Raw genomic sequence first — 15721 nt, forward strand, 5'->3', positions numbered from 1 at the left:
TTTGCTGGATTAGCCATATCCTGGAATCCATGCACTTCCTGGCCTTTTGGTTCATGGCTTTAGATACCGTTTTTCAGAGCACAACACCCTGACACTAACTTTTAAACAAAGGCTCCAACGATGCCTCTGCTTCACACGCTCCCTCAACGCCCTCCACCTGCTGTCCGAACAGAGAACCCAACCGCTGGGCAAGCAGGGCCCTCTGCTGTGTCTACACTTGGAGCTCAGGGCTTTGTCATCTGCTTCCCTGGTGTGTCTCCACATACACGTCCCCATTCGCTCACCGCTCAGGCGTCCCCGACCCCCTCCAGAGACCGTCCTACCCATAGAGGGGAGTGCTGGCAGGGACCCTGTGTCCACCTGCCACGGAGCTGGCCGCCTGCCTGACGGGGACGGCGGTGAATCCGCCTGCCACGCTATCAAGTAGGTGCCATTCTTCTGTTACAGATGAGGCATCCCCACGCTGAGGCTCATCCGGTGTGTCAAGGTCACACTGAAACTAGCAGCGGCGTTGCAACGACAGCAACACTGAAGTTTCTAACGCTGTACGTGCCAGCACGGCCCCAAGCCACCTACACACGAGGCCGTCCCCCCACGACCACACAAGACAGGGACCACTCTTCGTGTCTTGTGGGACGGAACCGAGGCACAGAAAGTTAAGTACTTTGCAGACGCCGTGCCCTCATGATTTGAACCCATAGGTCAATACAATTCCAAAGTCCAGTTTTTTCCTGCTTTATTTCAGAAATCCAAATCCTCTGAAACACCCCACCTTACTGCCTTGTGAAAGGCTAAAGAGACACAGTCATGTTTCTAAGGTTCATCACACCATGCTTAGAACTACTGTTCTAAGCTTTTGAGATCTATGAGAAAACAAATAGGAAAGAGACTTTATTTATCATGAGTCACAAGACACTTAAAAAAAAAAAAAAGACCCAGAACATAATCCCAAAAGTTTATTTAAAAATGCTAATGGTAACCTAGAAAATACATTAAGTATGTTGCTCAAAACAAAAGGGTCTAAACACAATGTTTCCTTTAAGCTGTGTCCAAACCCAGCTCTGAGGCTGTGAGCTGGATCACTTCGCTAGAAAAGCAAGAATACACACCCACTGGGGGCTGAATTATTCACTCACTCTTCACTTTCACAGAGCGATCTAAAAGGACCACAGGCTGTGGGGTGAGCTCGGCTAACGATTCAGGGGGAACGCTGGAACAGAAGGAGAGCTCACCTTTCTGGGGCCTGATGATGAAAGACTGCGTGGCCCCGTGCACCAGCCGGCAGTACCCATCTATCAGGTCGGCCATGTTCTCGGCAATGGTCAGGGACGGTGCTGTCACCGTCAGAGGCTGGACAGGGGAGAAGACCCAGAGAGAGCCGTTATTGTTCTTTCCAGTAATCAAAGGGACAGCTGCACTATGACATCAGATCTCTAGATACACTTGAACACAGAGAAGAGTGGGAGCGAAACAAGATCTGTCATAAGGTTTGAGTGAAAAAGGAACTTTGATATTTAAGGATGTTATTCCTAGAATATGTGACAGAAGGCAAACCCAGGCAAAAAAAGAAAAATCACTTAAATCAAGACTCCCTTTCTGGAACAAAAAAGAGGTGAAAAAAAAACCACTTCCCTTCAGAATGTCTGGTCCCTTAGGCACGCTCTAATTAAGAAAAGAATTTAGAAAATTAGTAAGCTAAAGTAGAGCTTATTTTAGAAACTAGACAAATGTGGAGTAAATTTTTATAAACATCCATCGTAATTTTTCTGACATTAAAGAAAATTAGTGGAATTTCATTATTTTGAGCATGCATAGCATGTTCTGCCTAAGAGCTTAGAAACCACACTTTTCAAATTAAACATGCAATTATGATAAATTTCCTAAAAACCTATAATTAAATGTTATCCAGGAGATAATCAAAGCTGTATTTTACTTTCAAACACAAGTATGTCCTAACTCATGTAGTCTTCATAACGTCCTTCCAAAGGGACAACTTATCTCACCTGCATTATCCTAAGTATTATTTGGGGGCAGCAAACAGAAAGGAGGACAGCCTGAAAATCATGGTGCAAACAAGAAATTACTGAGATATTTTCAGGAAATTTCAATCTGCAATACGGTTTCAATATTTCATGGCATCATTTGTTTAATTCTGAGAATCAGCTGCCTGGAGCCTAGGAATGCTGTGATCCCAAGGCAGTAGGAGCAAGAAGGCGTGAGGAGCGCTGAAAACACGCCACCCCAGCAGGGGCTGCAGCAGAGCAGAGCCCAGGTGTGCGAGTGGGACCAGGTGAGCTCCCGGCACGGGCTTCACCCACGGAAACCTGCGTGTGCCACCAGGCTGTGCAGACTCTTCAGCAGGTGAGTATTCTGTGTCCGTCTTTCAGAAAGGCCACCTTATGCAGTATTTGCCAAATGTTCATTTCTTGTGCCAGGCCTGCCTTTACTTTCCACACCTCGTGCTGATTAAGAAGAGGCTCTGGGTCCAGACTGTCTGGGATGGACTCCACGTCTACCACCTACTAGGACGGTGGCCACCATCCTGTGCTTGGTTCCCTCATCTACAGACTGGGGGTAACCGAAGTATCTCAAAGTGCCTCTCCCGCTGGGTTCTGAGGATGCCGTGTGTTGCCCTTGGCTTCTGTGTTAAGTGTTGGACAGTGGGGACATATCTGGCAGAAAGTACCGGCTGCTGCTGTGGTTATCTTCCTAATTACTACCCCCCCAGAGAAGGTCACATACTGCACAGTCTGGGAAATAACACTGTAACATAGTTTACAGAATTTATATAATTCTAAGAGGTTGGTTTTCTTGGTAATTCATGATAATCTTCCGGCATCTCCACAATAAGCCTCCATTAACTTTTAAACCTGTTTTCTATTCTTGAGGGCACTTAATCATTATTATTCGTAATGTAACGCTTACTACATTAGAGAAAGCTGTGATTCTGATGACCCATGAATACTTCACCTGCATCCAGAAACAATCATTTCTACGACAGCGCTTTATTTTCATCTTCCCATCATGACGCACGTGAGCCCTCCTTACCTCAGGCGCTCCTGCGATCTTCAGCTGCAGCGTCCCTTTCCTGTCCTTGTCTTCGCTGTTTGAATACTGAATGGTCTGCACTTGATTGAAGTCGGCCAGGTGTGTGGGCTTTGGGAAGAAAAGGCAAACACTCTGGACCACAGGTGCAAGACTCGTGTGACCCTTTCTAAGCAATCCTCACGGTCCCAAGCCCACCTCATCCTCCTGAGGACACCTCCCTAGACGGGACGTCTGAGGAAACCAACTGTCCATGTCGCCGGGGGGCCCTCCTCCCTCTGGGGAGCAGTCACGGACCTGCTAGGGCCACGAGCTCACTTCATGGTCAGGGAGGTGTCTGCTCTCTGTGCTCTGGATGGCCGAGGGGCGCTCCATCCTCAGGAGCTGCACACGTGGCCACCAGTCCCACGGGACACATGACAGAGAAAGGAAGAAGGGACTCCCTGACCTGACTCACCCTCCGGCCTGGGGGGAACCGTGTGAAATTCTTGGCCTAAGGGAACAATCTGCTCCACTTCTCTCGGAGAGGGACCTGTTCCCACTCCCAATGCACCCTGAGCTAGAACAAGTCTCTGAAACGTTCTGAAGTTCCAGAGTGTAACAGTGCTAGGGAGGCGGTGGGGATCCAAAGGACCTTCCCACACAGACAGGCCAAGAGAGACACTGTTCATTTGCCCAAGAGGAGTAAACTCTTCTTTCTTAAGCAGACAAAATATGCCCATCCGTCTTTCATCCGCCACCATTTCATGACAACGACCGGTTTGCATGAGACGATTCCTACAGGTTTATCCAAAATAATCGGCCTAGTTAGGACCTCTTTCTCTTAGAACATCACAGGTATCAGCCCCTCCCTGCCAAGTGCCCCACTCAACCCAGGTTATGCCACTGGGACTGAGCCGGAATTACGGTTCAGAGGGCACTCCTACTCCGCGCCCCTGCACAGGGAAGCGTCTCTCAGGCACAGCTGTGCTCTGTCAGGCCCTCCGCACAGACGCCCACGGGCAGTCCTCCGTCGCCTGGGCAGCACACAGCACGGCCCCCACGCCCGGCCCTCTCTTGGCCTCTGTGGCCTCTGCCCTCATGGGCTTTCCTCCTCCCTCCCTGGCTCTCTTTCCATTTCCTGGCTTCTCCCCTATTCAACCCACAAACGTTCAAGTGCTACAGGGCTCTGTGCTGGGCCCCGTTTTTCTCCCCAGCTGTGCACGGCCTGCCCAGCGAACACCAGCCAGTCCTGTGGCACAAGTACCATCTCCAGTCCTGAGCTCGGACTCAAGTATCCAACTCCCTTACGTGACATCCCCGTGTGGACATCAGAGAGAGAAGGACCGCACACCCAGCACAGTCACGGGGACCCCGCCTCAAAACACCTTCCCCCTCCAGTCTTCCTCACTTCAACAAAAGCACACCATCCAACCCGGCTCCCGAGTGGAAAGATGACGGCATGATTACTGACTCCCCTCCTTCCCTTACCCCACGTCCAGCCCAGCTCCCAGCACCCAAGTCCGTGCGTTTTCCCTCCATCCCCACGGCCACCACTCCAGTACAAGCCACCGTCTTGCACGGTGCTCAGAATCCGTCCTGCAATTGTTTCCCAGCCAGTGTCCCTTTATCCGTGTTCGTCCTCTACACAGACAGCCCCCGGAAGCCAGGGAAGTACTTTAAAATGTAAATCTGGTCCTATTAGGTCCCCTGTAAAAACGGCACAGTGCTAGTCAAAAGGAATCAAACACCAACCTGATCTGACCTCTGCCTGCCTCTCTGACCTAATTCCCCACCAGGACCTCATCTTGATGGGACGTGCTCTGGTCTCACTGGGGCAGGGCCATTCCCTGGGGGTTGTTTTCAGCTAACCAAAGAATGAGGAACATGAATGAGGACCAGGGCTGTGAGAGGCCATATAATGTGCAGGAAATTCCCACATGGTGAAAAACTGTCTTGTGTCCTGAATGGCTTTCAAATGTCCTGGTGAAAAATCTGATTCTAGAACCCACATCTATTTTAAAACACAAAGTATGCTCTGCAGGGAATCTTTCAGGAATGCAACTTAGGTATAATTCAGGGAATACTACACTTTCCTGTCTTTGGAATGTTATTATGAGTTGCTCACCATTTTGGAAAAGGACATCACCGAGGGCGATGCTAGTCTGACGTTTGAGCTGCTGGCACAAGATACATACACTGTCCTAGAGGAGGCCTGAGGCTCCTTCTAACACACTGGGAACCAAATATCATTGTCAGTGGTGACACATGAAATGAGAAATACCTCAATTAGTTTCAGTAAATGGTTATATTAAAATATTCCCATTACTGGCATCTTACAATTTAAAAAAATTTCCAAAGCACAAAAAGAAAGCCGAGTTATGGAAATAATTATATTTAACTTATTTTTTATTCCTTCTTTTAATCCAGTGTTTTTCTGCCTCATTCTGACATTATCCCTCAAGGTCGGCCACATAAAAGGAATAAATTTTAAAGAAGTACTTAAAGGGAACAGCAGAAGAAAAGAATAAAAATAACCAAAAGGTATTAGGAAAAGGAAATCTGTGAAGATAAATACTGAAATTAATGAAGACAAACAGATTAATGCTACAACCCTAACCGCTAAGCCTGTCCTTCAAAAGCAGCTGAAATAAATCCTTTGCAAATCTGAAAGGAAGAGACAAATCCAAATAGACAAGCTTAGGACTGAGAAAGGATACAGAAATAAAGTTGCTGGAAAGATCATAAGAGTATCACGAGACGCAACTCCATGGCAACAATTTAAAAATGTAGAGCAGCAGATGAGATGCTAACAGTATGAATTACCAAAACTGACACAAGAAATGGAAAACCTGAATAGATCTATTACTACTGGAGAGGTTGAAAAAATGGTTAAACACCCACCATCGAAAAAGGCACCATGTGGTTACACAGATTGATTCTATCTGCCTTCACAGAACACACAACTCTACCTTGACTTAAAATACTGCAGGCCACAAAATGATGAAAAGCCCCCTAATTCGCCTGATAAAATTAGTGTAACTTCTAATATCATGTCCTCATAGAGCTAATATAAAAAGACTAGATTGATTTCACTTATAAATAGTTGCAAAAATTCTATATATTAGCAAATGTAATAAATCACTATTTCAAAAGAATAATATAGCATAACCAAGTAAGTAGGAGTTATTAAATGGCTCAATATCAGCACATCTAATCAAGATAATATAAAATAATAACAAATTAAAAGAGAAAAAACCAGGATCATATCATTAAGGCTGAAAAAGCCCTCAGTTAAACTTAGTAGCCACTCCTAATAAAAATTCTAAGCAAAGAAAGGCATAATTTAAAAATCTGAAAGATACTTTACTAAAGGGACTTTCCTGGTGGCTCAGTGGATAACACTCTGCACCCCCAGTGCAGCGGGCCCGGGTTCAATCCCTGGTCAGGGAACTAGATCCCACACGCATGTTGCAACTAAGAGTTCGCATGCTGCAACTAAGGAGCCTATGTGCTGCAACTAAGGAGCCTATGTGCTACAACTAAGGAGCCCATGTGCTGCAACTAAGACCCCACACAACCAAATAAATAAATTTATTTTTTTTTAAAGATACATTACTAAAACCCAACATCAAAAATTATCCTGATGACACACTTTTAACTGATAAATTAACACCTAAAACAAGATAGGGATCTCCTCTGCCACCCGCTACTAAACACGATCCTCAAGGCGCCTGTGATTATGAGAACAGGAAAGAACTGTATAGATTAGAGAAAAAAGTTAAAACTATTCTTTTTTTTGTTGATTACATGATTATATACCTACAAAATCTAAGATTCTAATAAAAAATGACTTATTAAATGAACCAGGTTGCTGAATATATGATAAACAACAATCAAGTATATTCTGCTATGCTCACAGTATGAATTTTAAATTGGAAATGGCCAAAAAAAATTTTCCCAATAAGGCCAAAAACTCTATAATACTTATGAGTTAGCTTAATACAAAAAATCTATACGAGGGGCTTCCCTGGTGGCGCAGTGGTTGAGAGTCCGCCTGCCGATGCGGGAGACACGGGTTCGTGTCCTGGTCCGGGAGGATCCCACATGCCGCGGAGCGACTGGGCCCGTGAGCCATGGACGCTAGGCCTGCACGTCCGGAGCCTGTGCTCCGCAACGGGAGAGGCCACAACAGTGAGAGGCCCGCATACCGCAAAAAAAAAAAAAAAAAAAAAAAAAAAATCTATACGAAAAAGACTATCGCATCTTACTGAAGGATATAAAAGAAGTCCTGAACGGGCTTCCCTGGTGGTGCAGTGGTTAAGAGTCCACCTGCCAATGCAGGGGACATGGGTTCAAGCCCTGGTCCGGGAAGATCCCACACGCCATGGAGCAACTAAGCCCATGCGCCACAACTACTGAGTCTGAGCTCTACAGCCCATGCTCCGCAACAAGACCAGCCACCACAATGAGAAGCCCGCACACTGCAACGAAGAGTAGCCCCCGCTCACTGCAACTAGAGAAAGCCTGCGCGCAGCAAAGAAGACCCAATGCAGCCAAAAATCCAAAAATAAATAAATAATTTTTTTAAAAAGTCCTGAACAAATAGAAAGACATACCAGATAACTAACTAATATCTACTTTCACAAATTAACAAACAAGTTGGAATCCCAACAGAATTTTCTGCTAATTCTATAAATTTGGTTTTGAAAGACTAAATAGCCAGCAACAACCAGGAAAGTGTACAAAAGAAAAAGATATACGAAGGAAGTGTACAAAAAAAAGATGACACAGGGATACAGCACCAACCTAGAGCAATCCCATCCGGATGGAATCAGTACAGAAAGAGAAAACTGTGTCCTTGGACCAGAACAGAGGATCCAGAATTAGATCACAAAGAGGGCAGGAATTCAGTTCAGAGGTAAAAGATACGATTACTGTGCTGACACGGCTGGCTGCTCACTGGGATACCGACAAGAAGAGCAACAAGGGGACAATGACAGCAGCCAGCATCCTCGAAGTGCTTCCCCTGTGCAAGGCCTTCATCCCAACACTGCACACTCAGTACCCACTTAACTCTCCTACCACACCTCTTAGGTAGTTGTAATTATTATTGCCCTTTTGCTGCCGAGGAAACACAAGCCAGCTGTGAAGAAATGGACTCAAAGTCACAAGGCCAGCATGAGAGTGACCCACTGGGAACCCCGGCTGCACACTCCAGAGCCCATCCTCCGGACACACCACAGGCCCACCTGGTACCATACACAAAATACCACGTGGGTGAAATGCGAAAGGACAAAGAAAACCTTGCAGGAGAATACAAGAGACTACAAATCAAAGAGGAGACAGGTAGCATCACAGAGCTTTCTGAAGAGGTCGTGCCACTTTATACCCTCACAGAGTGTATGAAACGTCCAGCTGTTCCACACGCCTGCCAATACCTGGAATCACTCATCTTTTTCACCTCAGCCATTCTGGTAGATGTGTAATAGTATCACACTGTGCATTTATCTGATGACTATGAGGCTGAATGTCGTTTCACTTACGTCTTAACTATTTGGACATCCTCTATTGGGTTGGCTGTCCTTTTCTTAGTGATTTTTTTGATCCTGGAAAGAGCCAGAAGAGGCTGTTTCAAAGGACATGATACAAGTACAAATATACTTAAATTAGATATAGAACCGAATGAAGAAATCAGTATCTAAAACTTCTCCACGGGACTTCCCTGGTGGCGCAGTGGTTAAGAATCCGCCTGCTAGCGCAGGGGACATGGGTTCGAGCCCTGGTCCGGGAAGATCCCACATGCCACAGAGCAACTAAGCCTGTGTGCCACAACTACTGAGCCTGCGCTCTAGAGCCCGCAACCCACAACTACTGAGCCCACGTACTGCAACTACTGAAGGCTGCGCACCTACAGCCCGCGCTCCACAAGAGAAGCCACCGCAGCGAGAACAAAGCCCGTGCACTGCAATGAAGAGCAGCCCCCAACTCACTTCAACTAGAGAAAGCCTGCGCAAACAGCAACGAAGACCCAACGCAGCCAAAAAAAATAAAATAAACTTCTCCAGATAAACTGTAACAACCCCACTCAGATCTCACCAACATATGTGCAATTTGTGTGATTCCTTTCCTTCCCGACTAAAGAACTTCAAAAACTTTTCACCTAGGCTGTCTCTTCCTTTCATTCCCTTGAGCAACGAACGCTTTGAACTGGAAAGCTTTAATGGCAGAATGATGTCTTTTCCAAGAGAATCCTCATTTCCTTATTTTGATTCCCCTTGGTCCACAATCAGGTCCGAAAGGTGTGCTCCACACAGGCCGCTCCCGAGACTTGTCCAAAGCACACTTACGTTGCAGCCCTTGTCTGTGAGGTAACTGATTCCTTCTTCGGGGCCAATCGCCAGCTCCACTGAAATAATCCAGCTTGACTTCAAGGCGAAACAGGTGACGGCAAAGGTACCAGAAGGAAAAAGACATTTTAGATAAAGAACCATGGACACATTAAAGGACCAAAGGGGGGCTGGACTAGCATGCGACTGATCGTTGTAACCAAATAATACAAAATATTTACAACTTCATGGTGCAGCATCTGCGGAGCCTAAGCAGAGACAGACAGACTGCGTTCATTCCAGTGGGTCTCAAGCCAATGGTTTCTTTGGGAAGATTATCTGAATAGGTAAAGCAGCCCTTAGAGAACAGTTAATCAATGAATCACTGGGCTGGGATAAAAAAAAAAATCTTAGGCATGCTATTAAAAAAGGAGGGTTTTAGTCTCACGTTGACACATTTTCTTTTTGTATTTTTCCCACTGTAAAATGATAAAATATTCTCATGTTGTTAAAAATGTGACAAATTAGATTTCAATCAGAAGTTTAGATATACATGGATAAGAAAAAGCAAAAGAAGTCACACCTAGTCCCACCCTATTTCCAAGTCCCCATACTTACACCAAGGGCACACTTGAAGCATTCTTTATCAAATCTGTACACTGGGGAGAGGATCTCAAAGAATTTCAAAATACTTTCTTCTCTATTAAGGTTGGCAAACTGTCTAAATGTTTGTTGGATCAATTTTCTTAGTGTTTTGGCCTGCATGATAAAATTACAAACATCTTTTTAGAGCCAACAGTGAGTAAAGACCACAGCAATAACAGGCAACATCAAGGAACATTTCTTGTCCAGCCACCACTTAATACCACCTATGTTCACCAAATGTTGTATTTATCAGAGCTTTGTTTCTCTTATAAATAAAATTATAGTAAAATACACATAAAATATACCATCGCAACCATTTTAAAGTATACAGTTCAGCAGTACCGAGCTTTATTTCTTAAACAGAAATTGGTAAAGCAATAATTGGCTTACTAGAACATGTGGTAAACAGTTAGGCATTAAAAATATAAGGGCTATATTCGCATGTGACCTGGAGTCGGCAAAGGAGGGGACATAAAGGCACTCACACTTCCCAACCTGGGAGGGGAAGTCGAAACACCCTTTCTGAAGGCAATTTGGCCATAAGAAATGAAAAACTTTAAAACCACAACCTTTGAGCAATTACTCTTTAGGAATGATGAAAGAACTGTGCGAAGACCCAGCAGCGAGGCGGTTCAGCACGGAGTGGGTGGAGTACCGGCCATGCAGACTCTGCAGCGTGTCTGCTACCCAGCTGCCCTCCGACTGCTGCGCGCATCCCAGTTACTGACATGAAAATCCGTATCACGGTGCTACTGAAAAACTAAGACAAGGCAATCTGTGGTAGCGTAGATGCCTTTAAAAGGAGAGCACAGGATACGGGCCTCACACAGGCAGGCACACGCACCAACGCGCAATGCAGACAAACCAGCCGTGCCTCTCTTTGTGTAGTGGGGTCACAGGTGATCTCTGGGTGCCTTTTCACTTATGTGAGTTTTGTGTTTATAAACCATGAGCATCTGGATGGTGGAGGGTGGCGAGGCCACAGCCCATGGTATGTCAGAGAGAGGAGTGTGGCCTGAGGGGGCCAGCGGGCGAAGGATGTGTGATGGATGAGGTCTGGGGAAGGCAGCAAGCGGATGCAGGCCACAGGAAGCAACTGGGTCCACCCCGGTGAGATGCAAAGCCCTGGGGCGGCCTGGAATAGGAATATTGTCATCCGACATAGATTTTGACAGGAATACTCTGGCCGCTATGCTGGGAACAATATGAAGGGAGCAGGAGAGATCCAGTGAGATGCCACCAAAATAACCCAGGTGAGAGGTGATGGGACCCAGGCACTGCTACACAAGTGTAGAAGCAGAAAAGAGTGAGAAGTAGTCAGATTTCAGATTTGTTTTGAAAACAGAATCAACAGGATGTACCGAGAGGTAAGAGTTACCACTGAACTGAAATGGCCAAGACCGGGAGAAGCAAGGTGGAAGAGGGTCTTAGAGAATACCAGGGGCCACCTGAGCCTCGGTGTGAGATGCACACAGACAGGAAGCAAAGCCAAGAGACTGGAGACAGGACCAGGGCGGGGACCTGGAGGGGCAGGGACAGGACCTCATCCCATGGCGGCCTGCTAATCTCAGCAGTCAGGGAAGTGGGGGCAGGTGAATCGGGAGGGGGCGGCAAACTCTGGTGGGTCAGGGCAGTGACAGCCTGCCTGGAGAGGCCTGAAGGTGCCAGAGCGGTCAAAGGATGACTGGGTCCGGGACACCGCAGAGTGAGCTGGTCAGCTAGGAGCAGGGGTCAGCGTGGGATCCAGTGCCAGAGGGGCTGCAGTCACTGGAGATGAAGACCAGGGCGCGAGGCGGCGGGGGGCAGAGAGCAGGCCCTAGATAACCTAGGGCCGGTGACTTTTATTTCAGAAGCTGGCTCTGCTCCTGCAGAGAAGGTGTGGCGGAGAACGGAAGCATAAAGACCAGCGCCGGGCACGCATGGCCGCCTGGATGATGCTCGAGACGGCAGGGAAAGCGGGAAGTCGACGCAACTTGAGTTTTGGGTGGAACAAGCGGGCGGACAGAAGGGGCGGCTCCGGGAAGATAAAGTCACGTTAATTCTGAACGTGCCTGAGATCCGCAAGTCTCCCGATCTGAACCACTGAGCATAAAGCTGGCTACAGACCCGAGCTCAGGAGACAGCAGGGCCGGCTCAGAACGTGACAGTCTCCAGCCGACGTGGTTACGGGCGTGGGGCCTGATGACTCCCACAAACACAGTGGCCGCAGGAAAGAAGTGCGGGCCAAAGCCTGCTGGTAGGCCAACACTGGTTTTAACCAGGGCTGGGCGTCTGACAGGTGAGCCAAGTGTGGAACTACAGGTGACTGGAAGAGAATCAGTTATGGTTTTAGATCACAGGAACTAAACTGAAGAGAAGCAAAATGGTTTCAAGGACAGCAAGGCTTGAGTATCAGATGTTACCTACAACATGAGCGGTTGGCCTTGGACACTCTGCAAAAGAAAAGTCTGGGACGCGTGGTTTGGGGAAGAGCCGTCCAAGCTCTGGCCACAAGCCCAGAGACTGAAAGAGGCCACTCTCACCACAGCTGAGATGGCATGTAACAGCTGTTCTGACTCCAGGCTTTGCAAACACTCTCTGCGTCTCCTCTTGAGCATTAGACCCACACATGTGCAGGTGCCCACCTGACCTTTCCACCTGAAATTCCCAGACACCTGAAACCTGGCGTGCCACCAAGAGAACTTGTGACTTTCTTCCAGGCCTGGCCCTCCTCATCTCAGCAAATCTCCCAGCTGCTTAGAGACAGACACCTAGGCGGCAACCTTGACCTGTTTCGCCCACCTCTCAAAACCCACTGCACTGCCACGTCCTCAAAGTGCTTTTCCAAAAGCCACGTTCTTTTCTCTAGGCTTCCCACGCAGCAGCCCCGCTCTTGCTTTGATTTCTGTGATGGTCTCACGTGGATACAGAACGCTGGTAGGAGAGAGACTTGTGAAAAACAAGGAAATGGAAATATCTGTGATGTGAGCATTACACGTAGTCAGGTGTGTACAAATAACTCACACGCAACGGGTAACTATGCACACGTGTGAAAATGAGATGCGGCACCTCGTGGTCCCTGCTGATGCTCAGCCTCCTGCCGACCCCGCGGCACCGTCGCTCCCCATTCCACCTCTCCTTCCCTCACCGTTGTCCCCTGACCCCCAGCACCCGTAGGATGGGTGCGCATGGGGTCAACTAAACTGTGCACCTGACCGCTCAACCTGCCGGAAAACTTCTGAGTACCTGGGCAAACAGGCTTGAAAACAGTAGCCGCGCAGTGTTAGCAGACAGACGGCCTGAGCTACGGCTTCACGTGTCTGTGTCATCCAGCTGAATCTGTCAGTTTTCCACATGCCGCTCCGCCTGGCCCCTCCCGAGCCCGACACGTCACCCGGCTAAGACAGGAAGTCACGTTCACGAGCAGCAGCCGCAGAGCTGAAGGAGGGAGCGCGCCCATTCAGGGCTAGCTTCCTGGGGACACAGAGCCACAGCCTGGCTCCCCGGCAAGCAAGAGCGGGCGCAGCTGGCTGGGAGTGAGTGCCCGAGCTTTCTCGGGGTCTCTACTTCAATGTGGCCACCCAAGAGGACTGAGATTTCCGGCCTGCAGCAGCCAGTGTTGGGCAGGAACTAGAAAACCCTCGCTATCTGAAAGGAGCCCCAGATTCGTTTCTAAGAAGGATGCCTCAGAAAGCATCAGTTCTTTCCTCCTTGCTCAGTAAGGAAAAAATTCCACAAAATCTGACTTCCTAGAATCTCTTGATGTTAATCAATACACTTCCCTGTTTATAGGGTTTCAACATCTGCTTTGTGTTTGCCCAGACTCAGGAAACAAGGCATCTATCAATGAGTGCCAGTCAATTTTAAACCACTTCACATACAGAGAGAAAACTACTCAAAATGAGGCAGTATTATTAGGATGAGTCATCGGAAACTGCTGCTATGCGGCCTTCTGAACAACAAAAATAATTTCATGTTAATCAGCCTAATAGCCATCAGCTGCTGCGAGCAACAATGGACTCCGAGGGCTTCCTGGATGAAAAAGTTATAATGTAGTGCTAAAGAAAATATGCAACGAAAGAGTAACAAGCTAAGAAACATTAACTGAGGAATGATCTCCCCACCTACCAAATGCTAAACATAGATACATGAACAGTGCATGCGAAGTGTGTGTTTTTTAACTGAGCTGTAACTGACGTATAACGTTGTGTGTTTCAGGTGTACAATATAATGATTCAGTATTTGTATATACTGTGAGATGATCACCACAGTAAGCCTAGTTAACACCCATCACCTCACACAGTGACGCATTTCTTTCTCTTGTGATGAGAACTTTGAAGACGAACCCTCTTAGCAACTTCCAAATGTGCAAAGCAGTGTTCATACCTACAGTCACCATGCTGCACATCACATCCCCGGGACTCACTTATAACCGGGGTCTGTGCCTTTTGAGCCCTGTACCCATTTCACCCACTCCAACCTCCAGCAACCGTAACCTGTTCTCTGTGTCTATGAACTGGCGTTTTTTCTTTTCATGTAAGTGAGGTCACACAGTCTTGGTCTCCCTCTGTCTGACTTATTTCACTGAGCACAATGTCCTCCAGGCCCATCGACATTGCTGCCGATGGCAAGACTGCCTTCTTTTTATGGCTAAGTAACATTCCATTGTGTGTGTGTGTGTGTGTGTGTGTGTGTGTGTGTGTGTGTGTGTGTGTGTGTGTGTGTGTGTACACGTCTGAAGCGTGCTTTTTTTCCACCTTACTTACGGGAGCCCAGACCAGACAGACGCGTCTGTGCTGACACCAGGCTTCACTCTCCCTGGCACACAGCAGATGCCAGGAGTTGACGCCGAATGACTGCTGAGCCAGGCACCTCCGTGCTAACCACAGGGATGGGAGCGATGACTGAACTCAGTGCTCCTGATAGGACCCTAGGAAACCATTCTATTACTTTGAAGTACAGATACTTCAAAAAACTGGTAACTATTGATCCTGCAACATTTCTAGTTCTGAAATTAGACTTCTACTGTGAATTATACTCCAATACGTTGAAATCTGGCTATTTTATGTGCAACATAATTTGAGATTTACAGAAGAGCTGCAAAGACAGTATGGAACTCCTGCCCTTCGCCCAGTGCTCAGCTTCCCCCATCCCCCGCCCCGGAAGTTAACATCTCACACGACACTGGCACATCCATTAAAATTAAGAAACCAACGTTGGTACAAGAGTACATGCTAGCTGCAGACTTTACTCAGACCCCCTAGTTTGCCCACTGATGCCCTCTCAACTGCTCTAGGACCCCACACTGCATTTACTCATGTCTCCCCATAGCCCAGCTGTCAATTTTGTAGACTATCCTCAGGTTGGGATTGAGTTGTTAGTTTTACTGGTACAGTGTTTTTTAAAATGTGCCTCTGGCACTACTAAGATCAAAGAGTCAGAAAATTTAAATATCTTGTAAATTATTCTTAGTAATCGGGCACATATACCCCAATCCTGTTTTGCCATCAATCAATCATCGTTTAAGTTCCATCAAATATAAGGTAACCTTTCAACACTTCAATGTGAGCATTAACTACAAATGATCTTCTAGAAATCTAGATATGAAGGGGAAAAGGCATATAAAACAAAATGGCCTTTGGAAAAGCAAATACTAATTGGTCTAGCCACTCTATAGGGCTAGTCTGGGAGAAACAAGAAGCTGATGTGAATCTCTTGTTAGTTGAAGTTTCACTGGCAATAGT

General features: G+C 47.1%; 1 protein-coding gene across 50 annotated transcripts in view; it reads right to left on the minus strand.

The window, feature by feature from the left end:
• PTK2 (protein tyrosine kinase 2) overlaps nucleotides 1-15721 on the minus strand; it is a 247644-nt gene that overhangs the window by 99977 nt on the left and 131946 nt on the right. For all 50 annotated transcript variants that reach the window (XM_067017362.1, XM_067017365.1, XM_059043007.2 and 47 more), the window contains 4 exons: nucleotides 9972-10112; nucleotides 9375-9452; nucleotides 3049-3156; nucleotides 1233-1350 (listed from right to left, as the gene is read on the minus strand). In XM_067017362.1, the coding sequence (XP_066873463.1) occupies nucleotides 1233-1350; nucleotides 3049-3156; nucleotides 9375-9452; nucleotides 9972-10112 (445 nt within the window). The remainder of the gene's footprint in view (nucleotides 1-1232; nucleotides 1351-3048; nucleotides 3157-9374; nucleotides 9453-9971; nucleotides 10113-15721) is intronic.

The sequence above is a fragment of the Kogia breviceps genome, chromosome 17 (assembly GCF_026419965.1).
Source record: "Kogia breviceps isolate mKogBre1 chromosome 17, mKogBre1 haplotype 1, whole genome shotgun sequence".
Classification (NCBI taxonomy): Eukaryota; Metazoa; Chordata; class Mammalia; order Artiodactyla; family Physeteridae; genus Kogia; species Kogia breviceps.